Source organism: Vidua chalybeata, chromosome 5 (assembly GCF_026979565.1).
Source record: "Vidua chalybeata isolate OUT-0048 chromosome 5, bVidCha1 merged haplotype, whole genome shotgun sequence".
NCBI classification, from domain to species: Eukaryota; Metazoa; Chordata; class Aves; order Passeriformes; family Viduidae; genus Vidua; species Vidua chalybeata.
Window position 1 is genome coordinate 37,741,304 of NC_071534.1, and position 27,772 is coordinate 37,769,075.

At 44.0% G+C, this 27,772-nt stretch overlaps 1 protein-coding gene across 1 annotated transcript; it reads right to left on the reverse strand.

Annotated features, from left to right (window-relative positions):
- Positions 1-9,149: 9,149 nt before the first annotated feature.
- KCNMB4 (potassium calcium-activated channel subfamily M regulatory beta subunit 4) lies at positions 9,150-26,173 on the reverse strand. The gene is made up of 3 exons (XM_053944368.1): positions 25,802-26,173; positions 17,284-17,411; positions 9,150-9,573 (listed from the first exon to the last, which is right to left on the reverse strand). Exons 1-3 carry the CDS (start codon positions 26,138-26,140, stop codon positions 9,405-9,407), a joined length of 636 nt encoding a protein of 211 aa, XP_053800343.1. The 5' UTR covers positions 26,141-26,173; the 3' UTR covers positions 9,150-9,404.
- Positions 26,174-27,772: the final 1,599 nt, after the last annotated feature.

Genomic DNA, 27,772 nt, shown 5'->3' on the forward strand with positions numbered 1-27,772 from the left:
TCTAGTACCCACACACTGAAACGGAGAACTGAATGCAGAGGCTTCACAAACAAATTCCCCATTTTTCTCCATATCCTCCCCCCTCTAGTTCTTATCTTCAGTAATTAAATTATGCAGCTGAGGAAAGTGATTCGGAAAACAGATGGCATGCAAGATGCTAGAGAAAACAGTGGTGCATTTTAAACCTTACAGCAGAGACACAGACAGATTTGGGTGGTATATGGGCCCTGAAGTAATTGAACTTCAAAGGTTGCTTGTGCAATGACATTTAAGCAGAAGGAAGAGTGGCCCTCCAGCCTTCAACTTGATACTCACAATTAAGTATCCAAATCAAGTTTTTCCATGACCATTGTGGCTGGTCTAATCTGCCACAGAATGTAGTATGACCTAACCTGGTCCTTGGTAACTGACAATGATAGGAAATACGGAGCCCTGAAGCAAGCATTTCAGCCTGGCACACATCTGAAATGTAAGGGGGTGAGGACAAGCTGTCGCAGCTGCTGGCAGCACAAATGCCCTGGCTCCAGACACACTGGAGGAGTGCTGTGTGGTGGGAGTCTACTGCAGCACATCCAGCAAGATAGAACAGGAGCTCTTTTGCCAGCGTAACTGAGGAAAGGTGTTCACCAATGATACTTGCCTCTGGATGTGCATTAAGAGCATCTTTACTCAACATGTAGGTGGTAAAAGACATTGCTCTAGCTTGTGTTGGATGGGGCTATGGCCTCTGTCCAGGAAAATGTCACAGTCATCAAATCCCACCCTCTGAATGGTGGAGGTCGCCTTGTAATGGAATCCCTCACAAGAGGAGCTGGGGAGCCCTGCAGCTGTTTCCACTGCTGAACATATTTCCACACAAAGCTGGAGGTAATTCTCAGAGAGATTAATAAATTGAACATAAAGAGTTTAAACCATCCAGATAAATAATGGCAGATGTTTAGGGATAGAATAACAGGCAGAAGCATGAGTTATGCAGTGACTGCAGTTCAAAGAAAATTAGTTCAAACTGCGAGGGCATTGTTCAGAGAAACAGTAAGGGATAAAGCAACGGGGGGAGGGAGGAAAAAAGAGGAAAAGCTGTCTCCCTTCCCTCAGATATGTGAGTACCAACCCCTGCCAACATGGAGAACCACATCTTCATTGTCAAGCTAGCATCCAGTGAAGTAGCAGCAAGCATTGCCACTCACAGCCTCACACCCTGGCCTGCACAGCCGGTTTTCCCAGAGCACTTTAGGCACTTTAGGGCTGCTGATGTGCAGAAACACTAAATTGCTCCACAAAACCTGCATTTTCCCACAGATATTTCCAGCAAAGGACAGGAACTGGGCTAGTCTCTGAGGCAGGGGTTAAGGAATCAGGATCCCTGCAGTTCATATCTGTCTCTGTTTCACTGTCTAGATTTGAAAATAAAATCTAACCTCTGCATGTAGCAATTCAACTTCCTGTAAAAAAATCTGGCTTCCTGGGGTTGTGAGGAGACCCAGCTCTAATTAATAACTCTACTACCAGCCCTCTTCCTCATCTAAGGACGGAGCACATTTTAATATGATACATTTGCCAGAAATTTACTCTCATGAAAGAGGAAATGAATGCTTCACTGTCAACAAGACTGCAGCTCTTATGTAGTTTTTTCCTCAAAAACATATACATGGAAATTATCAGAACACTTTTGAACTACATAATGGGTACTGCTAATAGCCATTCTTGACTTGGCAGCACAGTCTTCAAGGTTATTTAGCAAAGCACAGAATGTACAACAACAACAACAAAAAAGTTCATTTTAATATGTCTTTGCAAAATAAATATAAAGGTAACCAATCTGGCTTTTCATTTTTAATTTTGCCTCTTTTTTTGGCTGTCAATAAAAGCAACCTTGAAAATGTAACATAAGAAGAGTTAGAGAGGAGTGATGGAGGAACAATAAAACAAGGAGGAATGCTAGCCGGTACAGAATGTCTTTGATCATTACAAAGCTAATTATTGAGAAAGACAGCTCAGTGTGCATGAATGCAGAATAATGATGAGTTTGGTAAACACTTACTGCACAACACATATGTATTTGTGTGCCTGGAGAGGGGGTGCTTAACAAGGAAGCAATAGAGGGAAATCAAAGAATGCCTGCGTCACTCCAAAAGCAGGATGCAGGGAAGGAAGAACTTCCAATCCATCTTACTTTGAGGCATAGTTAGGACTGCAATGAGCTTCCACTGTGCATTAGTTGTCCTATTCCTGCAAAACGGCTGTAAATCTGTATAGGTACTCTAAACAAAAACAAGTCATTCCCACAAAGTTTCACTATAGGTCAAGGCATAATTTAAAAACTGACTTGAAACATGGAGTATTGCCTAAACCATTTCCAATTTTGCTTTGCTTGGCATAGCAAGAATTCTGTGGGCACACATGCATGTCCTGTCAATGAAGAAGACAGGTCACTGTTGAGTAGCCTGTGTGCATGAATATATGGCTTATGCCCAAAATAAGTTGGGAGGAAAACCCCACCTAGCCCCAAACCTGTTGACATTGACACCAGTGAACACTGAGATGTTCACCCCCAGCAAGGTCCTGCTTGCTGCATCCAGTTGTGCAAACTTCCTTACCCTGGCAAGAGTTTAGACAGGCATCCTCTGGCCAAGTATGGGTTTGCAGCAGAATTGTGTTGCTTTTTGGAAACAAAAATCAGTGTCATGGTTCTGATGCCGTATTAGCAGAGCTTGAAGCTGGCAGTAGAAGTTGCTACTCTGCTTTACCTGGACCCAGACAGGATGGGGCTATTTCCATTGGGTTCTGCCTGCTTCAGATCCTTCCTCAGGCACCAAAACCCATCCAAATTGCTGTAAACAATGCAACACTGCTCTCAACTTCCCAGAAATTTCAACACAAAAAAGATTGGGAAATACATTTCTCTAAGCAAAACATGTGAAAAAAACAGGTTGAAACAGGTTAAAAAAATGGCATCCCCATATGTCCCCAAAATGTCACCTAGTGACAGCTACTGGAGAAAAGGCTACAGTTTCAGCCCCAAAACATTAGCTAAATACCATCAAACCCCAGGGTTAGCTAGCAGCAGTGTGGTTTTTAGCAGCTGTCTGAAGGCTTTACAGTCACAGTTTTTCTTGCTGAGATGTTTCCTCCCACCAAAACGTTTGGTCTGTACCTTTTATCTTTATTTATTAATTTATATTTTCCAAGAATAGACAAGACATTTTATTATTCTGCTAGTATTCTTAGTTCCTTATATTTGTTATTGAATCACCTGCCCATGAAACTGAAGCTCATAAATCTCCTGATCTGGCATATTTTTTAAAATGCAATTAATTTGCCCTTTATCTTGCCATTTAATATCATGAAAAAAGAAAGCTACTGAGACACCTCATCCCACACCTGTGCTTGGAAGCTCACTCTTCATTATTGCTTTGTGTTGACAATTCTGCAGCCCATTTTCAGTCTGTTCTCTGTTGATGCCAGCCTGAAGTAAATTAACTTTATCAATAAGATCTTGAGATAATATTTTAAATGCTCCTCATGATGTATTGCTTCTCGTACATGTCTCCATTAGCAAAAAAGCAGGGAAGTTCAGAGGACACTATGTTTAATACAGTAGAATCGTTTACTGCCTGTGATTCACTTATCCAGATACTCGCAGATTCATAATATATGCTCTGTATTTTTTATAAGGATTTAAAATTGTTCCATCAAAAGGAAGAGACACTAGATAACTCCATAATTTCAATATATTTTTTCCTTTTGTATCAGACCCATTTTTCATGATTTTTCAGAAAAAAGTAGTAAGCCTCTAGGCTTCCTGCTGTTTAGCTGTGCTGACTGTTGTATACTTTGGTCCTTCCAAACTACTCTCCCCCTACCTAAGAACAGATTTCCTGAAAATTTCATAGCAATTTTTTAATAGTCTCAAACATTATTCTTCAGAGGAATAGTGCAGGAAAACATAGTTCATCCCTTTGGATTCCATAGAAGATTTCATTCTTTGCCAAACCCATGCCCCTTCCAACATTTCCCTTTTGCCTTAGGCGGGAACTTTCTCCCTGATGCCCCTGGGTCATGCTCCCTCCCCCACTGCCCCACACCCTGGCAGTGCTCCTGATATCCAGGCCCCTGGCAAATGCCAGATATTAGAGATGCTAGATCCTAGGGGTGCTGTTGGATGGACTCAGCAGTGGAGAGAGGGTGGCTGCCCTGCTCCCTCTCCTGTGGGTACCACGAGACAAAGCAGCCTGCTGCAAGAGGGGAAAGGAATTGATTCTGCTGTATGGGGTCCAAATATTTTGTCCAGAAACTCTCAGCTGCTGAGCAAGCAATTATGTGAAAGAGCTTACAGCTTGATTTTTTTTTCCAACTGCTTTTAGTGAATGGCAATTGGCATGCAAATAAAAACAAGGATAGAACTTATGCTAGCTGAAACATTATGAACAAGTTATATTATTAAAAGTAAGGTTTGAGCTCCATTAGCTCATTAAATTAAATTACAGAGTTTGCTTCATTTTACTTTAATACAGTGTCAGAAGTATTATGGAATTTCTGGTAGAGTTATTTTTGATTGATTGATGTATGTGCTGTTTGGAGACTGTGTACTGTAGGTGTGTATGCAATTTTACAGCCATGCCAACACATTTTATAATATAATTTTACATGCAAATTACAGCTATATAGTGTAATAAGCTATTCTCCTTTTTATAGCATCTCCAACCATGAATGCAATACACACAGAGTGATTTTTTGGCTTACCATACTTCAAACCATTAGACCACCAAAAAGCTGTGAATTACGCACAGTGCAAGCAAGGGCAGCATTCGGGCTCCCCTATCAAACCAGAAGAGGAATTGTGCAGCCTCTCAAATACCAAACTTCGGGGCTGATTCATTCAGTGGGTCTGTGACCTGACAAGGCAGTATGATTAATTGCATGCATATTCCCTCAGAGGTTTTCCTGCTCATGCTTTCTGCAGCAAAGATTGTTAGCTTGACAGATCAGCATAGCAGCCTCTTAAAATGCCAGAATGGGAAGTGGTTGGTTTCTGATTGAAAGTTAATGGAGGAACAGCAGCTGTTCCACGCTGAGGGGGAAAAAAAACCCAAACCAAACAGGCTTTGATTCTCAGAGAAAACCACATGTGGGAATAAGCTGATTTTTCGATAACTCTGGCTATGGGATTTCTGTCAGGGATTGAAAGACCATATTTGCATGATATAATAGGTGTCATAATTAGAAATTCAGCTGTGATTTCTCTCATCTGATTATTGAAATATAAGCCATGGCATGAGTGCTTTTCTTTTCTGATTAAACACTGCTTTAGGTGTCTCCTCTTCCATGTGTTTGTTCTTGATACTTTGGCCATTTAGACTAAAGTTTGCAGAAGCCCTGATTTGACAGGCAGCTCCCATATTTGCAGTGCTGTGCTGAGCAAAGATGCTTGCACAGCACTTCCCTTCTGCTCACAGGCAATCCACACTGTCCCTCTGTTGGACCAGCCCCACTGCCAATTTTAAATTGTTTTCATTTTTCAATTAAGGATTAGCAAACTGCATTAGACACTTACTCAAGAATACTGAAGCTCTACCACTTTATCTATTAAAAGGTTTTAAACATTGACCAGTGTTTCCCCTTCCACATTTCCCAGCTGGACTCTGATGGGATAACACACGCTTGATGGATGCTTTTGTGTTGTGTGTGAAATGAGCTGAGCTGTATATCAGCCCTCTGTAGACACACCTGCTCCTGTGGGCATGACACCACAGCCTGGCTCAGCGAGGAGCATTCCCAAGAAGCAAACTGCAGACAGGGAAACCCCAGACAGCAGCACCAGGGCTGGGTGGGCATATCAGGCTGTGCCACGGCAGCAGATGCATGGAGAGCTCTGCACTCTCACACCTTACAGATGTCTTTGTTCTGTTCTAGGACAAATCCCTCTTGGAAGTGCAAGTCTGGAAACTGAGACCTGTGCTACCTCATCACTGCACTTCCCAACCTGCATGCTGCCATGCCTACTGAAGAGCTGAGTTGAAAACAGCCCTTCAAATCCATCAGTCTGTGTTGGACCCCTGTCAAAGCAGAGATTATGGGTAAAGATCTTCTAAAATGCCCCTGGATTCTCCCATGACATCCCTCATCTGCTCTGAGTTTGAATTAAGCTGTTCATTCAACAGCTATATTTTCTAACTCTGTGAAATCTTGTCTGTTACTGGCAACACAGAAACACAAAAGCAGGAAAAAAGGCACAAAAAAAATGCTTCTATTGCTACAACTTTTAAAATGAGGGTAAGAAACTAACAGAGAGAGATACTGTATAAACAAATTGATTTAATTGCACTACATGAAAGAGAAGGCAGGTCTTACTGAAGTGGAGCAGTAGACAGCATGCCAGAACAAAATTCCTCAAAGCAATGGCATATAAATATTGAATAAAATGCAAAAGCCAACTCTGCAGATGGCTTTGGGAAAAGCAGCCGCTCTGGCTGCAAATATGTTTCAGAGAACACTACAAAATCTGGAAATCTGCAAAGCCAAGGAGGAAATCAGTGAATAATCTGCTAGAGGGAAATCCCCAGCTTCCACAATCAAGTACAGAGATTACAGAGACATTTCTAAATCAGTGAGGGATGGGATGAGACAGAAGACAAAATGTTAGGATTTTGAGTTTTCCTTAGAATCACATACTGCCATGCCAGGCATATACCTACTGCCGGTCTTTGGATACCAATTTTGATATTTAACTTGGGGAGTTAATCTCTCAGCAAAATATCATCTCTGTAGCCATTACTTTCTTCCAGAGACCTTTGCAAAAGGCATTTCCAACAAATTTAAATATATGATTGCCAATCAAGTGAGCTGCATCCATTCAATTTTTTTCTTGCCTTTTGCTCAGAGAACCAGCTGCGGGATCCACTCACAAAAGCTTCTGAAGCAAAGAAAGAGAGGATTTTGTTAATCTTGATTTGTGAGCCCCAAGCCACTGGTTTAAAATTTCATTATGAATCTGTGTCACTATGTATTTCCTTCTCCCTTGGGAAAACAAAGGACAAATGTATGTAGAAAATTAGGCTTATTCCTCTTAACTGTAAGAAGCTAGCAAAGAGAAATAAATGAAGAGAATTTGGCATCACCTTACTCAGATAACCAAACCATGCCACACCTGCAGCTTTACATGATTTGAAGAGTGGGAGTAAGTAATATGTATTAAAAAATAGCAACCAAACCACCAAATCAGACACACAATGCAGTGTTTCTGTGGGTTGCTGAGGTAAGAGAATCATAGTGGAATGCAAACAAGGCCACAGCAGTGAGACACGACTGAAACAAAACACAGTGTGCATTGCAGGACAGCTCTTTCAGAAGTTTGCAGGCTTTCCTCTGAAAGTCTGAGAGCTCACCTCTCTGCTCACAACCCAGTATATCCAGCACTATTCTTTTCAGTAGGCTGAGACAGAAGGTTCCAATGTGAGATGGACAGCAGGCACCTTCAAAATGGTGATGTTTGACACAAAGAATTGGAAATTTTTCTTACAAGAGATATTTTTTGTCCACAGGACTGGAGGTGCTTGAACATATGCAACTGATGCCAACCGGATCTTGCATACAGAGCAATGTGCCAAGAAACATCAAGTTCCTACCCCAACAAACATATCTCCTTAACTTGCTTTGAAGGAACAGCTATCCCAGTGTGGACTGGGACCAGAAGACAGTCCAAAAGTCACATAGCAAGTAAGAAGAGAAGCAGCAAATGACTTCCAGTCACTCTGCTGCCCTTGCCCTGCCTCAGCCTCATCATTGGGCACCACAGTGTCTACAAGAGGTCTTATGGAAATCAATTTTAAAACACACAATACAATTAATCTGAAAAGGACCCTGGGCAATACAAGCAGGTTTGTCATCATGCCTTGTGCCATCTAAGCTTTCATGCTTTCAAATGTAGCACTTTTTTCATCCTCAGGAAATACTTCTGCTATGTGTTAAAATCACAACGAACCCCAAGGTATTTACACATAATACTAAGAATATCAGAGATTAGTACAATGCACAGTATGTTTAGAATTGCAGAATTGTTAATGTAGATTAAAGTGCTTTGCCAGTAATCACTCACTTTCCTGACCTAGCCACATGGTTTTTCCATTTTGCTGCACTCCAGCACTGCCAAGCTGCACAGCTGGTCCGGGGGGGGGGCAGCCCTGTGGGGGCAATGACAAGTGCCATGAAACTGCTCTGGGCCCAGCCCCTGATTATGGCACACAAAAATGTGCTCTGGGAGGCTGCCAGAAATATGGAGCTCTCTGTGCTGAGCAAGTAGGCTGGAGCTGGTACTTCCATCACACACAGCAAGGAGCTGGGGCAAGCAGAGAAAGCAAACCCAGCAAGATTGCACAGCCACACTGCCGTGTGTTTTCTGGAGCATCCCCTTGGAGGCGGCCTTCATGGAGCTGGTGTGACTGGGAGAGGCAGTTCAGCAGCAACCACCCACAGCCCTACAAGGAGTTGATGTCCTTCTCTGGTGGTGTGAGTCACACCAATGGCACACAGGCTCTCCTCAGCAAGCACTCAGGCACTCCACTACTTGGGCAAGATGATGGTAAAACATACTCCTGTAAAACCACACTGTAAAATCCCTGCTCCTTACAGCCTGGAGCATTCATGAAGAGGGTATCTGAGAGGGGACAAGAAAAACTGTAGGGACTGAATACCACTGAGGCAATAAAGTTAGATCCAGTATTTAATCATCTTTCCCAATAACTGTTTCATTTTTTAGAAGCATTTCTGAGAGATTTCTACATTTCATCACAGTGAATGGGTGACAATGAAAGATTTCGTCTAGGCATAAGGTAAAGTTTGAACTTTCAGTTCTACACAGTGGGAAAAAAAACCTAACCAGCACAATGTTACATTTGCCTTAAAGCTTAAAAAAAAAAAAAAAAACCACAAAAAACCTCCAAAAGTTAAAACCCCCAAAACAATCAAATTTTATTGTTTTGGAAATATGTTCTATCTAAAGTAAATATTTTAAATATTTAGTACTAAACATTAGCAAATATAACTTTGTGGAGATGGAAGTAACATCATCAGGGAGTTTCATAAACTGCCTCAATTTCTGGGTAGCTTCTCTTCAGCACTAACAACACACAGCATATTTGGTGCAGTGTAGATTTTCTTTCTTTTTTTTTTTTTTTTTTTTTTTTTTTTTGTAGAATATACTTATTTAGTGCCATAGCAGAAGAAGCAATTAGCAGGCATTTCATGGGGCAATCTCCCAAGAACAGTCCTGAGACAAGGGCTACTCCACCACAGATCAGACCCTGGAAGGAGATGCAGCTGGGTGCCCCACAGACCTGCAGGTGTGTCAGGTGCCCTCCCTGAGACCTTCTTGCAGGTTTTTTTTTTTCCACAAGCAGCCTTGCCACTCACAAATGCTTCTTCTTTTTTATTGCCTCTGCCCTGATAGCCAAGCTCTTGGCACAGATGGTCAGGACCACAATGAGGACTCCAACCAGGAAAGTCACCACGGGCCAGAGGAAGCAGTGCAAGAGAACAGTCTCATCATGGGTGCGCTTCAGCATCACATCATCCGGCCTGTGAAAGGAGGAACAGAATATGGAAAAAATATAAATCAACATAATATCATCAATTCATAAATGGAAGTCATCTAACATGGTAAGAGTAAAGGTGATTTATTTGCCAAAGTGTTAGGAAATGATTAAGTGGACTATTTCATTCAATGCTTGCATTTGCCTTTTTATCACCAGCACTCATGGCAGACGATGAGAGCTTTCCATTTGCAGTGTTTACAGGCTAGCAAGTTCATTTGGATTAAAAAAGAAAAAAAAAAAAAAAAAAAAGAAAGAAAAAACAGTGTTGGTGCTCTAGATCTTCCAGGGAATGTGATCATCATAAACAGCCATGAAAGATACAGTACCATACTGACTGTGGATTGCAAAACCACTCTGGTAAAAACATAATACCAGGCAGCATTTAAACATATCTACCTCAAATGTTATCAAGCCCTGTGAAATAGATTTAAACAGTAATTCAAGCTTCACTTTTAGCTTTGAGCACTGATGTGTCCATGGGGCTACATGGAGGCTCCTGATGAAGCAAACCCTGGCTGTGGTTTGGGTCTGGGCAGGGAGCTGGTCCCTGTCCTCAGCACTGGACTGATGGTGGCCCAGGCTAGCCCAGCTGCAGTGGCAGGCAGCAGCCTGCAAGAAATCTGTCCCTGTGAGGACTACAGCCTGCCCTGGGGTGGCCAAGGGTCCCAAGTCAGCTCCTTCCCAGCAGTGTCTGTTTCAGCAATACGCTGTGATTTGGGGCTGCAGACAGCAGTCCCTCAGTAGACTTGAGTAGACTCCTACAGGGGCAATTTGGCAAGACTCCCATGAAGGTCAGAAGCTCCTTGCCTCCACCAGCAGCATCTAATACACAGTCATGGTGGGGTCTGTGACAGGTTTATGCATTTCCAAAGGGAAATGGAGAGAGGAGGAGAATTGAGGTGGAAGCATCTTGAGACATTTGGAAATTTAGCTGTGCCATGTGTCTGAAAGATCTGCTGTCTAGCTGCCTCATCCAAGTCTGGGATATTGTTGGGGAAATGGGATGGCAGGTTTTCCTCAGCTCTGGCTCTTTCTGCTCTCCCTTGCAGTTTAATAGTTATTAAATCAGTCTTGTGGCATTTGCACTTTGCTCTTGCTTTCCCATCTACAGCCAAAGACATGCAGTCTGCTGGAAAACTATCTGCAAAGGAGAGAAAGAGAACTTTCTCCAACTAGAAAAATATCTATAGTCTTGACTCCTGTTGGTCCTCGCTTACACCGGACACTCCCATCGCATGTCACTTTGCCAATGCCGCCTGACACTTCCTGGAGCAACAAACCTCACAGCCTAAAATCCTGGAGAAGCAGGCTCATCCAGTGACGTCCTGGGAATCAAGGTCTCCTAACATGGTGGCACATGGGAGCAGAGACCTGTTCAATGACTGTGCTGTCTCTCCCATGATAGCTTTGTCCTGATCAGAAAGGAGCCCTAAGAAAGAATTCTCTGTCAGGGGAAAAAGAAGGAACTCTTTTTCCTTCACTGAGAAATTGAATGGCTTGCAAGTCTACAGAGTTTTATCCATCCTTAAGGAGTTACTGGAGCCAGACTGCCAAGCTACACCTGATGCCAGATTTAATTACACCTGCATTTGCATTTGGGGGTCTCTCACCCAAAATTGCTGTGTGGAGAATCCTCTGCACTGTGCCAGCCTGAAAGTCCCCAAGGCCAGCACCATACATCTCTCTTTGTTTCTGTAGTAAGGAGCAGAATAAAACTGATTGTGAGCAGCTCAGCTGTATAGAATTTGAAATTCAGCAGCATACAAAGATATCAAAAGAATCCCAGGTGTATTCAGTAGTGGAATGTATGAATTCTGTACCACCAAAAACCTCCAGATATATAAGCAGGCACAGGTGGAGACTATAAGTTGAATAAAGCAGTATTAACTTCATGGGTACAAACTCGCCAGCCTGTGCACCTGAAGAGAGAAATCCTTTCACAAGAGGTGTAAGCCTGCTCCCTCACAGTTGCTGTATCATCACCTGTGAATTACAGAGTGCTACTTGACAAGGAGGCCATAAGTAGGCAACACTCAATCTTCACAGCTCTGAACTTATTAGTGACATTGAATTTTAAGTATTTTTTTAAGCAGATGTTAGTTCAAAAATAAGGGACAAGCAAAAACCTAGAAAATTGGATTCAATTAGAGGAAAGAAAGTGTGATTAGGGAAAGTAAGATATCCTTTAGACTGACTCTTAAATGTTTTGAAAAACATAGATACCAAAGGTAGCAGCAATGGATGTCAAACATTCATTATAGATGTGACTGTGACTTAGTAATTTGAGAGAGCTTCTCTTTTGGAAAAGAGTCAAAGACAAAGCCTTTAAGTAAGTTTTGAGCTCAGGTTTGGGTTCAGATGGGTTTTACTGCTACTTTTAAGTACAATAAGAGTTCCTGTGCACTGGAGTGGCCTCACCATGATTCCTGTGTGCAGTTTTGGGTGCCACAATATAAGAAAGATGTTAAGCTGTTGGAGAGCATCCAAAGGAGGGACATAAGGATGGTAAAGGGCCTTGAGGGGAAGCCATATAAGTAGTGGCTGAGGTCACCTTGTTCAGTATGGAGAAGATTGAGGGGAGACCTCATTGCAGTCAATTCCTCACAAGGGGAAGAGCAGGGGCAGACACTGATCTCTTCTCTGTGGTACCCAGTGACAGAACCCAAGGGAATGGCATGAAGCTTTGTCAGGGGAAGTTCGGGTTGGATATTAGAAAAATGTTCTTCATCCACAGGGTGGTTGGGCACTGGAACAGGCTCCCCAGAGAAGTGGTCACAGCACCAAGCCTGTCTGAGTTCAAGAAGCAGTTGGACAGTGTTCTCAGGCACACGGTGTGACTCCTGGGAACGGTGCTGTGCAGGGTCCTTAGCTGGATTCGATGATACTGGTGAGTGCCTTCCAGTTCAGAGTATTTTGTGATTCTGTGGCACTTGAAACACAGTAATGTAACTGGTTTGCTTGGCAAAGCTAGCAGTTTTGACTTTTCATGCTACTTTTTTAAAGGTGAGCTGCCTGCTCCCACAGTCTGAAAGCTTGTTGTTTTACTTGGAAACAGAAACAGAAAGGTGTTCTGTCCCCAAGGGAAGACTTCTTATGGTAAAGACCTGTCTTTGCTGGAAAGCCTAAGAGCATCACTCCCCTGGTGCTGAAGCAGTGATGTTGAACTCAAAGGAAGTACATCCTAGAAATGCCTAGAAACACATTTCTTTTCCCTATGAAAATCAGCCAATATAATTAAATTTGTTGCTTTGCTCCTGTAAGTACAGTGTCTTTAATAAATGCATCTTTGCTCTGTGACTTTATATAGTACTTCAGTTCAAAGATGTTGGCAGAGGGGTTGGGCATCTTCACCCTAAGCTTGATTATTGGCAGTCTCTTCTTTCTACCAATGCTGCCATTCAGGTTTCCAGTAAATGTAAAGCCTCTTGAGAGGATGCACCCAAAATCTTAACACCAGTTATCCATGCACAAAACAGCAGCAGAGGCAAGAAAGAGACCTAGTGGGACAAAAGGGGGAAACCCTGCAGTGATTGCAAGCCATGCTCAGATATTCAGAGCTGGTTCTTGCTGCGAACAGTGATGGCCACTGTGCAGCACCACCACTGCCCAGCAGCAGTCCCAGGGTGAAACAACAAACAAACTGGAAAAAAAAAACTCCCTGAAAAAGCCTTTGCCTTAACCTGAAAACACAGCTTTCTCTTTCACTGAACAGACAAGGAGGAAGGAATTTTGTTTTCATTGCTAAAAGGTGAGACCAGGACTTATTTTTAGCAGGACTTTGAGCTCAGGGCTAGACATTTGTGGAGCTTTGAGCAGGGCTAACTGGATTAGTTGCATTATACAGCACATCCCTGTTAGGTTCTTCCAGGTAGTTCAGACACCAGATAAAACAGGCCTCCATCAGAGCCTTCAGAGCAATTACTGAACGTCGTGGGGAGAATTGCAGTGCAGTGATTACCAAAATGTCATGTAGGACCAGAAGGTTACAGGCACATAAACATTTCTGTCATCACTTATGAACCAAACTGTGAACCTAACATCGCGCAACAATAGCTGACAGAGGTGGAGGTGCAGGACAGGGAAACCTTACAAATGCTTTTGTATTCAAACAATCCAGATTTAAAGATGTTTGCAATACATTGACTTTTTCCCACAGTTATTCACATCCCTTCACTCTGACAAAGCAGTCTTTTTTTCCCTTATTGTTGCAAGATGCAGAGATCCTCAGCTGGATGGCTGCATGCAGAGGCAGCACAGTGTCTTACTGACAGTCAAGTCCTTTTCCCCTCGGGCCCAAGCACTGCTCCACAGGTGGAGGGAAATAATTCAGAAAACTGTGAATTAACAGAGTAAACCAAGATTTATGTTCCAGCATTTTATGGATGAGCAGTCTTACTACCTGAGCACCCTTGGCTTATGCACATAATTATTCTGAGATAAGTGGGAACCCTGCAGGGCACCCCAACAACATACAGATTGTCACTGATCACTTGACAGGGTTTGCTCTTCAAATCTCTGATGAATTTGTGTACAACATCCTGCAGCAAACACAGAGGAGGTTAAAGCATGGCTGGCTCATCTGCTGTGCCACAGCAAAGGAAACACAGAGTGTTCTTGTGTATGGGACAAACCCAGAGTTAACAAGCAATAATGCCATATAAATCAGCCACTACAAAGAAATGACTTGACACAAGTTGCTCTGCCTGTCTCTGCATGGCATGAGACAATGAGGTCTCAGCTCATGGCAATCTTAGTTTCTCTTTTTTGTTCTTATCATGGATGTCAGTGACACCTGGAATATGAAGAAATAAAGTGACAGGATCTTCCCCATCCTGCCTGTTCCCACAGGCCTCCCACTTTAGGACGTGCAATTGTGGCCCTTGTTTGCATGAAGTCATGACTGCAGACTGCTGGGACGCTGGGTGTGAGATCCAGAACACCAAAGCCCTAGAGCTCAGTGCCTTCTCAAACCTTTGGCAACAGCCTGAGAACTTCATCTGAATTTGTCCTTTATTTTAGAGTCTGAAACACTGAAGATTGGTTTCTGCTGTGCTGGGCTTCCTTCAGACTGGGATATCATCATGCCAACAGACAGGCACCTTCACCAGAGATCCAGAAAAGCAACTTCCCCATGCAGCTTGAACCCCTTGTCCCAAAGCTTGTCAGAGAAGAGTGCGACACTAAAGTTCAGTGCCTACGGTGGCAAAGCAAAACCTTGCTCTTCAGTAAAGCCTGAGCTCTAAGATAAGCTGTACTTTGGTTCCCTAAGAGAAATGTCAGGCAGCTAATTTTTCTGGGCAGTTTGATTTACAGTAACTAAGAATGGTTGAAATTGCCAAGTCTGCTTCTCATCCCTTTTGTATAACTTTGAACTGTAAGAATGGCATCCCTTTTTTAATCTTTTCAAAATAACCTATTGAACCCACCAATCTGAAAGGGAGATGTTCCTAACAGTACACTCTGCATGCAGCAACAGTTTTGACAATGAAGATTGAGTAAATTTGATGAAGAGGAGATGATGTTCATTAATTGCCTGTATATTTATCTAGAATTTTATTCTGCTGTTTCAAAAGAGGAAGTATTAATATTATAAATACTACATTCTATAAGGAACTATTTACGATATTTTTATACAGACTGACAGAGAGCAGTTAGCTTATACACACAGTGAAAAAAATACTGTCAGAAAACATGCACAGGTCTATTTTGAAGGGAACAGATTTCTCCCTCAGTTTGTTATGGTTTCTTTTTACTGCTTTGCAGGCTGCTTAGTCATCATTGCTCTAAAAGTATACCCAAGCAAGCACATTCCCAGTCAGCAGAACTTATCTCCCAAAGCTCATTGCTATCTCCAGAAGAAAATAGATGGTGTACACATTTCAGCTTAGGCTGTCTTCTAGTATCTCTGGCAGCGAGCCTCTCTTATCCTTTGTATGAATTGTTGTATGATCAGCAAAAGGCAGTGTTTCAAGGCAGCCACTGTGCTGGCAAGAACTTTTAGCAGTATAGGTTTCAGCATCTTTAGGGGAAAAAACCCTTCCTGAATGTTGCACAATTTCTCAGTGCCAGCTTACATAAATGTCAGATACTAGGCAGCATGCAGCCTTTGCAGAAAAGCTTTGTCTTTGCTCCACCAAAATGTAATGTGAGAATCAGCTCCCATAGCTCTTGACACCTACCACCCTACACTCCTCTACAGGAGAGAAATAAACACCTCTGGGCATCTGACTTGTATCAGGCATTTACTCTGGGGTAAGATAAAAGGCCCGTTTCTCTCCACTGGCTAAAAAAGTTACCTTTCACATCATCCTTTTCACACCAGTTTTAGATGTATCCTAGCCATGACTTCTCCTGCAGACAATCCCATGGTTCTCACTCTCCTGCTCACTTGGGCAATGGGTGCTGAAAGTCCCAGTTCTCAGGAGTACAAGGAACAGGCAACACCTGCCTGCCCAGGAAAACCAGAATCATAACTTGGCTCCTGGTTACCAGATCCAAGCTTTGGCTCCTTGTGGACCAGAGGACTCCCAAGAAGGTTCCTGACAGGTCTGATGTCATCACTCAGAGTGCCCTAAATTTTAACCTCTGCATGCTGTAAGCAATGTTTCTTTACTCTCTAAAGGAAAAAAAAAAAAAAAAAAAAAAAAAAAAAAAAAAGAATGCTACAAAGCTTTGGTGGTGTCCCTCTGCAAAGAGTTAACCAGGGACAACAAACTCGTCCTGGGCATGCTGGCTGGATCTACAGTCTCTTCAGGGACAAAACTATTACAGGCAGCCTAGGACAAACCTGAAGGCCCCAAGGCACTCAGCAGGACACCCACAGGAGAGTTAGGCATTTCTCCACCTGCCATCCATTCTTCTCCTGATTGTCTTTCTGAACTTAAATATCTGGTGCCAACGCTCCCAACATTGAGCCCTGAATTGCACCTGCAAGTCATGAGCTATTTCCTCATCTATTTAACTTTCAAGTGTTTGTGGGATAGGCCTAACCTACTTCTGCAGCCACACTACCTTTTATTTTCTGGCATATCACCATCAGAAAGAGACAGGAAAAAGGACTCCCTCCCCTTTCTGTTTACTGAAGGAAGGAAACCACACATCACTCTCATACGCATAAAGTCACATCAACACTGGCAGTAAAAGTAAGAACTGAAACAGAAGGGGAGAGGCTTTGGGTTACAACTTTCTACTCTGCAAGCATGTATGAAACCTGGCAGTTCTGTTGCTGTTTATTACACACATCTGATCCATTAATCCTCTATGAACACAATTACTGAGTTAGTTTGTCCTGTTTACTGTTCTCCCCTTTTCTTACATGAACACAGTAGAGTTTCTTTTCTGTGGAGGAAAGGAATGTTAATATCCACACCAGAAATCTGCCATCTGAGTGGCAAAAGCCAAGATGCTTTTTTGCTATAAAAATTGCATATTTTAAGGAAAACTTTTCTCAGAGTTTTGTATTTTTACTTCAAGTGGTAAAAATGCTCCTTTCCTTTCCGTATAGCTTTTCATCAATAGAGTTGTCTAGCAAAGTTCTGCACTGAGCTCTGTGTGATAAACCACATTGCCCTGGAGGGGGTCTCTGTGTGTATATACATATGCATGCATTTATATGTATTTTCAAACAGAACCAATGGCCAGCTGTTAAGCAGATGCATAAGCACTCCTGCCTAGCCAAATGGAGATTACTCACCTCAAGTGCTGGTTAAAATAGCACGTAAATGGTTGAGAACCCACTTTCTCTTTCCAGTATTTCTGCTTGTACGTGACGTTCTCAGAGTTCTCCTGATCATCTCTTGCACAGGGAGGGATGTATGAGCACTGCCAAGAGACATTGCAAAACAGAGTTACTGCTGTGCTCAAGAACACAGGGCATCACTTCTCTGTGTTTTCCTCATGACACCAGCGTGACTGAAATGGACTGAGAATAATAAACAAAAGCTGCAAAGAAACAGAAAAGAAATATTAGCTGAACTTCACTTCAATTGCTAATTATTCTGTGTGGGTACTGGAAAATATAGTAGCATTCAGAAAGAAAATAAAGGGTTTGGCACGTTTGTTCCAAACCACTTCATAACATCTTGGGGTTTGGCATGATGAATGTGAAAATGACCATTTCATTTTGATGTATTCCTAGCCAGCTGCATGGATTGGATTTGAATAACTTCCTATTTTCAGTGAGGTATGTAATCACAAGTTTTGTTAAGCATCACGCTAATAAATAATCCAAAGAGTCCAGCAAGCTTTTCCAGGTATTTTCCAGGGATATCTGGCTGATGTCCACTGATATAAGAAGGTATTCTTCCACTGTCACAACACAAGGAAAGAAGAAAAATGTTCACAGCCCTGCTTCAGTAGAAAGGTTCAGCATCTGCTTCTGCTGTACAGAAGTCAAGGAGAGTTGAGCTACCTGCAGATGTCACCTTCAGACATCTGCTTCAAAGCCCAGAGATCAAGGGAAATTCTTCCCCCAGCTTGGTGCCCTTGGGACTGGGCTTTCAGAGGCTCCCCTTTGGGTCACACACAGACACAGACACAGACACACTCAGACAGAGCTTGTTTCCAAGTCTTTGACATACCACCCTTAAGTCCTAGCCACAGGGAGTTAAACAACAGAAAACAAACAGTGCACTGAATCAAGTGTCAGCACTATCAGAGTTCAGTGTCCAAGCACAATCTCTCTCATTTTTACCAGGCATCCATACAGGAGATCATGACAGGAGCTCTTGAACCACACTGAGTAACACAGCTTAGCTGATCCTCCCGTAACACAGAGGCTTTTCACCCTGCAGGACATACAGACACCAAGTGCACTCACTGAATTTTCATTCCTTTAAAACTGGGAGCTGCAAATAGAAAAAAGTGTGACTGGGAAGGTAGCTAAAAAGCCACCTACTTAGGAAGGATGAGGGAGCAGGAGGTGAAGGATGTGGGAAGCCCCTAAAGGGGGCTCACATATGATCACAACATTAATTTCTCCACAGTGTCCTGAAGGCAGTAACAGCAAGGAGAGCGATACCCTCTGTGACCTGAGAATAAAGATCACCATGGCTCACTGTGCCTAGCAAAGTGCTTCCTCTCCTTCTGCTGAGGTGTCACAGGGGCTTACCTTGTCCCCAGCTGCACACTATACCTACGATGTACAAACCTACAAGACCATGTTCACCATACAACAGCTTGAAGATTTGCCATTCCAAGGGCAAGGGAGAAATCTCAGGATTTTATTCCCCTGATCATGTAAAATCTGACCACTTCTGTCAGCACCTGTGGTTTCTGCCAGTGTTTTGCATGCTTCAGAATGAAAGAATCTGCAAGATCTTCCTTGCTGCTTCCAAACTGAAACCTACCTTTTCCACATGCAAGGATCTCCATTTTCACATGGACTCCTGGCTGGTGTTGCCATGGCACAGAGCTCCCTTTAGCTCCCTGTTCACAGGACCCTATACAAGGATTGTCCCACTGCTGATGATGGAGAACAGAAATGAGTGGCAACACCGCTCTACTTCAGAAACCAGAATGCAGGATTTATCACATACTGTTATTGCTATCTTAGATAATATTCCTTGGTCAGCAGAATTTTTGGTTTGGTTGTCCACTTTGGAAGCATCCAACACCCCCTGTTTTCCTCCACACTCACAGTGCATAAACACATATGTGCAGCAGATGGGCAGAGTCAGCAAATTTGGCATGAAGACACCTGAGAGCACTGCTGGCTCTGCTCTGACTCCCTGACAGCACCAACGTGCTGCACCTTCCCAGCTGGTCCCTCCTCCCTGATTGGCCTGGGGTCCAGCCCTTCAACATCCTCCACTCTGATGTTTTCCTTTATGGAGCATTTCCTGCTTTGGAAATGGCACCATATCCCATGAGCTGCGCACTCACTGCCTACATCTGACAGTAATCACCACGCTGCTCTTCCCAAGCCCCCAGCCTATAGGTAGCCCCCAGCTTTTAGGGGCTCTAGAAAGAGCTCCCAAACCAGCCACTATTTAGCCAGCACTCAAAATTAATAGCTAGACAAACCAGCTAAGTACCAATAGACATTATTTTGCCTAAACACACCCAGCTATCTCAAAACTCCTATTCCTGTGCTCCTGGCTCCAGTACACCTATTTCTTCTATCCTCTGAAATTTTTCATCTTCCTGGCTGAGCCTGCTTCTGTCCTCTGCTATGAAAGTGCAACTGCCCCACCAGTCCCGGTTAAACTTTCTCTGGATCCTTCAGAGACCCTCCACCCCCACAAAATATTACTTGAATCTTTCACAAAGTTCATAACCTGGTGAATTGTTGATTAGCCCCATCCTGAGTTTCAGGCTTAGAAACAACCAGAGAGGTCTCTTTTCCCAGGAGATGTCCATCTGAACAGACAATTATCAAGCTCTAGCAGTCTCCCAGGACATTTCATCACAGACCGCTTCACATTTTTTCCCATCAGCCCCCATGCTGTTAGCTCAATATGAAGATATTAAAAATTCAGATTTTCAGGACAGGGATTTTTCTTGGTTTGGAAGATGTAAAGGGGCCCACAGACAGTTCCTCTGGGCAGCACTTCTGTATTTTCCTGTGCCAAAGCAAGAGCACATGGGACTATTGCCAGTACCTAAAGTAGGGACCCCTGAAAGTTGGGCACAACTCCAAATGCTTTCCATAACTCAAACTTCACACCATTCTCTGCACATGTTTTCCCAGCTGACAGAAAGCATGCTGGATACATTTTTACCTATTTCTCTTTATCTTCATGTGGAAAACACAAAGGAGACACCTGGGGTCTTGCCATAAATTGATGTGGCCTCACTGCTTCTGCCTGTTGAGGATTAACAGTCTTGAAGAGAGGAATGGTCCCTGTTCAAATATGAATCCCAAGGGCCACCCTGAAACATCAATTCCATGTGACAAAGGCCTTGAGCCACAGAAAACACCCAAGATGCAATCCCAGTGTGAACATTATCAGCTGCTGCACAAACACTGGAGCTTGTTTGCCAGCCCAGGATGCCAGCACAGTCCCCACCAACCCAAGGTGCTTTTTGTCCCTTTCTGACCCACGTAGAGGGTGGATCTCTTTCCTCAGCCTCCCAAGAACAATTCTAGGGCAGTCTGCTTGATCAGCTCTATCACCCTCCAAAACAGATTCAGCAGGCAGATAAAAGGGAATCATATCCTCACAAACTTTGCTGCTGTGAGTTGACGGATGAATGTGAAATAACTTCCACTTTGGCAATGGGCAGTTTCTGAAACATTAAATCTGTAGTCCTCCCTTACAAGACATGGCATGAAATACTGGCATCAAAACATAAACAAATGCCAACTGAAAGCAAGCTAGGACACCAGTAAAAATGTGAGTTAATAGCCAATACATCTTTACACCAAGGTTTTATAGGATTTGTATCTGTGTTTGCTGCTGGATGCTCCCACTTCAGTGTCCCTGCAGATGCCTGGGAAGATTCCTGGTGCTTCTGAACACTTAATGAGGGCAGATATTCTTCCATATCACCAAGAAAAAACAGATGCACGAGCTCTTGACTATGGTTTAAGTTCCAGACTGAATTTCATGCTTTTCAAAGATCAATTCTTGCCTAATTCAGTCACATTTTTAATGAAAAGACAAACTTGATAGACTACAAGTCCAAGAAAGTTTCAAATGTGAAGAGACATCCCAGCCCAAAGTAGAAGCAATTTAGCCCAACAGAAGACAAACCAAAGTAATTCAGGAGCAAGATTTCAAACTCACTTTCCAAGTGACATGTGGAGGACCATCCTTCTGGCTCCTGGTGAGCTGTGGGACAGAGCATGTACCATTTGTTTGGTGGGGCAAGCCCTACAACACATGCTGGAGTAGAGATCCACCTGCAGCCCATGGTGGACCCCAAACCACAGCAAAGGGATGCCCAAAGGAAATTGTCACTTTGAGGGAAGCCCAAATGGGAGCAGGGTCCTGGCAGGACCTGTAATCCTGTGGAGAGAGGAGCCCATGCTGGAGCAGGTTTGCTGGCAGGACTTGTGACCCTGTGGGCAACCCATGCTGGAGCACTTCATAAAGAACTACTGCCTGTGGGACCCACATTGGAGAAGGTAATGGAGGACTGTCTCCTGTGGGAGAGACCTCACACTAGAGCAGGGAAAGAGTGTGAAGAGGAAGGAGTGTAAATGTGTGATGAACTGACCACAGCCCACATTCCCTGTGCCTCTGTGCTGGTGGGAAGGAGGAGGTGAAGAAAATTAGGAGTGAAGCTCAGGAAGAAAAGATGGGTAGGGGAAAGGCATTTTTAGATTTTATTTTATTTATGCAGTGCCCTTCTCTGATTTAACTGGCAATAAAACAGATTAATTTCCCTGAGTCAAGTCCATTTTTGCCATGGTGATAAAGGGTAAGTGACCTCTCCCTGTCCTTATCTCAACCTGCAAGCCTTTCATTACATTTTCTCCCCCCTGTCCACCTGAGGAGTGATACAGCAGCTTGGGTGGGGACCTGAAATCCAACCAGGGTCAACCCACCGCATCAAGCAATAGATGAGCTTCTCCTAACTTTATGTGTGTCTCCATGCACTACTGGGTTACCTTCTTCTTCATCTTCTTTTCTTACCAGTCACTCCCCTAAAAGTTTCTTTGGCAGAACAGGGGGCAACTTCTTCCAACCCTACACTTAACTGCAGATGTAGAAAGGGAAATGTCTAAAAAGCCAGAAAGCAGATGTTTTTAGCAGCTGACATACTCCCTTGCCATTTTCCCAGGCAGAGCTGTGGCCTGGTCCCTGCATATCCGATGGCCAGAGAGTAATAGTGACAAATTGACTTTGGAATTAATCCTGCTTAAGCCTTATCTCAGAGATAATTATTGCTATCAAGGCAGCTGAAGAAAGGCTACAGTCATTCCAATAAATTTCTTCCTCTGAGACAGCAATTAAAAAGAAAAAAAAAAAAGAAAAGAAATCCACAGATCACTCAGACTGAACACGAATGTAATCATGTTCACTGCTTTATATATACATTCCTGGATTATCTCTGACCCAGCTATATAATCTTTTAAGAGCTAAAATGAATCCTGGGCTGTACAATGATGTGATTATCTTAGAAAGCAAGAGAAGAAAAAAAAATTTCTTTTTCCTGCATCTAGAAAAATATTTTTCCTCACTGGAACAGTCATTCATATCTGTGATATGTTTATGTGTCAGCCTGCTCTACTACAGAAAGTAGAAGATTTTTAATCAAATACTCTTGGGATTTCTGGGTGGAGTGAAGCTGCCAGCTGATTTATTATTGCTGTGTGTTGTAAGGAGCCTGAACTATGCCTTTTCTACACTATTGATTTACAGGGAAAAGTTGCTACCCTACAAAGAGAAGCACCTAAGCAGAAAGTAAAATTTAAAAAATGTTCAAAACAAAATTGGTCTTCTTTTTCCCTTCTAGCTAGTTGGAACTGATTAACATGTTGTATGTATGTCTAAGTGCATGAACACAAGGAAGCATAGTGCAAAAATGTGATGAGAACAGGAAGGGTTAAACAGCTCTCTAAGTGTTTGTTCATAACTATATATGGGATCCTGAGCATTAAATCCAACAGATTCTTACTCTGTGCTCTAACTAATGTACCTCAGCATAAAATCCTGAAAGTTTTCAAAGACAGCGAGACTTTAAATCAAAAATTAAAGGAGAGTATAACTGTTTGTCTCTACAGACACTGAACTAGGGAAAAAAAGGGAAAACCAAATAGAGATTCAGACTTCAGTCCCTTACAAAGGTATGTTTTCCTGACGAGACCTAACTGACTTTTCTTCTTATTTTGTATTTGTTTTACATAAGCTTCTTAAAGTAGGGAAAATAATTAGAGCACATTTTTTCTACACAGTTTTCCACTGAGATAAATTCAATTACTACCAAAGACTACAGTTACATCAAAAAAATGCATCCTTTCTGCTTGGTCACATCTGGTAAATCAGATTTAATCCTCAGCAATCAATATCCCAGGGTAAACAGCCCACACCTAGAGACACAAGGTGGAAGGTAAAGAAAACAGATTATATTTGTAAAAGCAGGAAAGTACCACACACTGCTAGCAGCCCTGTTTTCTTATTAAGAGTTAACATGAAATTAATTGTTAAATAAAAATAGTTTTCTGAGTGACATTTACAGGCATTACTTCTGAAGCTCAGAGTGCCTCCCTGCAATTGCAATTCAGCCCCCAGGCAGGTGCAATCCTTTTCTTCCCACCACACTTCCAGAAAGGCAGAAGAAAATAAGATCAAGAAGTAAGAACGAAACGAAACATTTGGACTACTCAGAAAGGTATTGCGGTCATGGTCCAATTTGAAAGCTGCTGCTGAACCTGCGGATGCTGCCAGGGCTGCTGAGCCCAGGCATTCTGGTGGCAGTCAGCACTCACCTCCCATCTCCCACTTTCCATCTCCCAGCTCCCATCCTTGCTGGAGATGGCCACAACAGAGCCATAGGGCCGTGCTCAGGGAGAGCCACGCTGCACCCTCTGCAGAGCCATGTCATCTTTACCCCACATCAAAAGGGTGACTTTTCTCCTGCATTTTACCAACTCCCCGCTGCCCACCTGAAAATGGAGAGATGTTTAGAGAAGTCCTTCAGCTCGGACAGCTAGGGTACTCCCAGCACACATCTGCCACCACAGCCTCTGCCTGCACAGGGAGCCTGGCAGCAGCACTCCCAGGAAAAGATTTGCAAAGCTCCCTCACAGGCCGACATTTCATCTGCTTACTGATCAGGCTCCATCCAGCACTGCAGCTTCAATCACTCATCACTTCTGAGCAGTGCCAAGAATTTAATCCAAATCCTGTCGGATTTACCATCCTGCTACTTACTCTGCTGATTTTTACCCTGACCACCCTTCCAAGCTGCCAAGGGGAGAAAAGCAGCCCTCAAACCCTGAGTGTGAAATTCAATCTGCCTTCCAAGGGACGGAGCACACCAGTGCAAGTATGACTGAGGAGATGTGAGGCTACACATCCCAGCTGGACACCAAAGCATGCTTCGCAGCCCTGCAAACAGACCCCTGCATCGTGCTGAGCATGGCCCTTAGCACTATGTTGCATCCACATCTTTGTCAAAGAGCTGAAATTTCCTTGCCACTACACTCCTAATTTCAAGTTCTTTCAGAAGTAGGAGGATTCCAACATATTTTTTTTCCTTCTTCAAACTACTTAATAAGATCTCCTCCACTCAGGTGCGTGCTGTCAAAGCCATCTTTACCCAGCATAAAAAGAAAAAGGAGAAGGCAGAATAACTGCCTTCCCCTTCAGACTTCCCCAGTTTGCTGGAAGATGCAACTTTCACAAATTCTTCATTTGGTTCTTTTTCGTATGGGCGATGGAGGAGTTTAAGAATCAAAACAGCACGGGGAAACTTTTATTTTGGTGCAGCCCCTTCCCCAGCTCCCCGCCAGCTGCGGCTCCATTAACATTTCTCCGTGCGCTTTGGGGAGCGGCACTGCGAAGTCCCCCATCCTCCAGGACGTGCAAGGCGGCGGCACCGGGCGCTGCCCGAGCAGACAGACCTCCCGCTGGCAGCAGGAGTTTCTCCCGGGGCTCCGGCGGAGAGGGCCGGGGAACGGCAGAGGAGCCTCCGCTGCTGTCCCTGCGCTGCCGCCCGGGGGCTGCGCTCGGACACGGGCGGGACGGACGGAATGGGGCTGGCCGCGAAGTGTAAGAGTGTGTGAGAGAGAGTGCGTGTGTGTGTATCATACTAAGTATAGTATATAGTAAAGTGTAATACACTGTATAGTATATTATGTATTATATACAGTATATTATACTATGCTATATAGAATCATAAAATATCCCGAATTGGAAGGCACCCACTGGGATCGTCCAGACCATCTCCTGGCCCTGCATAGGACAGCCCCAAGAGTCACACCATGTATTTAAGAGCGAATGCTTCTTGAACTCTGTCAGCTTTGATGCTGTGACTACTTCCCTGGGGAGCCTGCTGGGTGAAGAGCCTTTTCCTAGTATCGAGACTAAACCTTCCCTGCGATTATAAACACTGTAGAGATATACTACTTTTTGCTGAGCAACAAGCAGAGCGGCATTTCGGACGGATGCTCCCCCACTTCACTTACCACCCCCCACCTCCCAGAAGAGAAATCCCTGCACCGAACAGAGGGCGGGCGCCAGGAGCGGTGAAAGGGCACCGACAGCCGCGACGGGGCCACCGCCCGCATTTTGGGAGAGGAGGGCGTCCGCGGGTCTCACCTTGGGGTTGGTGCGCAGCTGCCGCTCGTCCTCATGGAGCAGGGCGGGTGCGGGGGAGCGGGAAGTGCGGACCAGCACCTGGAGGCAGGGGTAGCGGGCGGTGCCGCGGCAGGCGGCCCCGCAGGAGAAGGTGCAGGCGAAGCGCTCCCCCAGCTGCCGCACCGCCAGCACCGTGCAGTTGGCGGAGCCGCCGCCGCCCCGCTCCTGCAGCGCCGGGCGAAGCCAGCAACAACCCAAACCCAAGAGGGAAAGTAAGCCGGCGGCGATGAGGAGGAAACCCAGCCGCATGCTCTTGTCCTCCGCCTCCGTGTACTCGTAAGCCGCCCGGCTCCTCGCCATCGCCCGGCTGCCGCTGGCATCCGCCGCCGGGCATCAGCCACTGCCATCGGCTAAAGCTACCGCCGCTCCCCGCCTCCCTCCCCGCCTCCTCCGAGGCTGACTGTGCGCGTAACAGGCACGGAAGAAAAAAAAAAAAAAAAGCAATTTTAATCCCATCTGACCTAATTCAGGGCCCTTCGGGGGTGGAAAGGGACAGCTTGCAACCCGATTATCTGACTCTGGAGATTTGCTGTGCAGAGGGCTAGTCCGGATTAATACTGGGTACCATCATGCAATGTACAATATCTAGAAGAGGGTGGGTGGGTGGGGTCCTTTGAGTGCATTGTGGCCCCCCTCTAAAGCAACATCTCAACACTGGCTTGGTTAAGTCCTGGAGATCTTGTGTAAAGTCCCATTTAGTACCCCCAAGGCATCAAAGTCTGCAAGGTCTCTATGAGTAGAGGAGAAAACTGATATGAAATTAAAGAAATTAAACATCTACAAGTGACAAAGCAGCTTCTATTTTTACCTTATTAAAAAAGAAGGCACATAATGGGAATTGGCCATATGTTAACATTTTTGGGGTGCAGGGTAAAGTGTTCTGGCCAGCCCCAAAACCAGCATCTGCACAGCAGGGACAGAGATAACAGACAAGCAAGATGATAGCTATCACACACAGGAATTGCTTTGAACAGGAAGGTATTGACCTTTGAAGGTTCACCCTAAGAAGTGCTCTCTTCCAAGCAGGTTTGCAAGAAAAGCTGCTGATTCAAGAAAATATATTTATTTGGCAAATAAAGTTTGGTTATTAGCCAACATTTCCCACTGTGGCAACACAACAAGTTCTCCAGTGCCAAAGTACCATATGCAACACTTATAGTTCTATTCTGTAGTCTTTATCACAGGCAATTAGTATAACAAAATGTGAGCCTCAGAGCTGACAGCTGAACTTGATGACACAGTAGGCAAGAAAGTACAGAAATACAGAAAAAGTCCAGGAAATAGCACTTTCCTCCCACTGCAGAGTGCAACGTCAAACTTTTATAAATGAAGCTGATCCGTAGGTTCTCCAAATGGACTATTAAGCAAGGTTTGGCAGGAAGGCTATTAAGAGTCCACGCTGTGCCATGAATATAGATGAATGTAAATATTGTCCTTGCTTGCACAAGTGCACTACCACACTCCCCTCAAGCCAGCTGCTTTGCAGTAGCCTGCCCTGATTATCAAAGGGTTTCTGAAAAAGTATACCAGCTCTGAGCTGGAATTATGGGTTTTTTACTTAAAACTCCTATAGGTGTTTATACTAGAAACTCAACTCCTCTTGCCTAGTCCTTGGCTCTGTTCATTCATTCCCATCATCAGGTTTTGCTGCCAGCACTTGTGGTGACAGCAGTCTCTAATGGTAGAGGCTTGTTGCATAGACTTTTCACAATATAAAAAATAAAATTATCATCAGGTTGATTGGTCACTTACCACCTGAAAGGGAAGCTCCAGCTCTGCTTTCTCAGTGTAAATGAGCTGCAGCTTCTTTCTTTCTTACCTCCTGAACAGCTGGCCTTCCATACTTGGTTCAATTCCCTGCAATCTCTTGTACATAAAGCGCTGTCAGACGGAAATTAAGGCAACAGCTCCCTGGGTGACAGAGCAACCTTG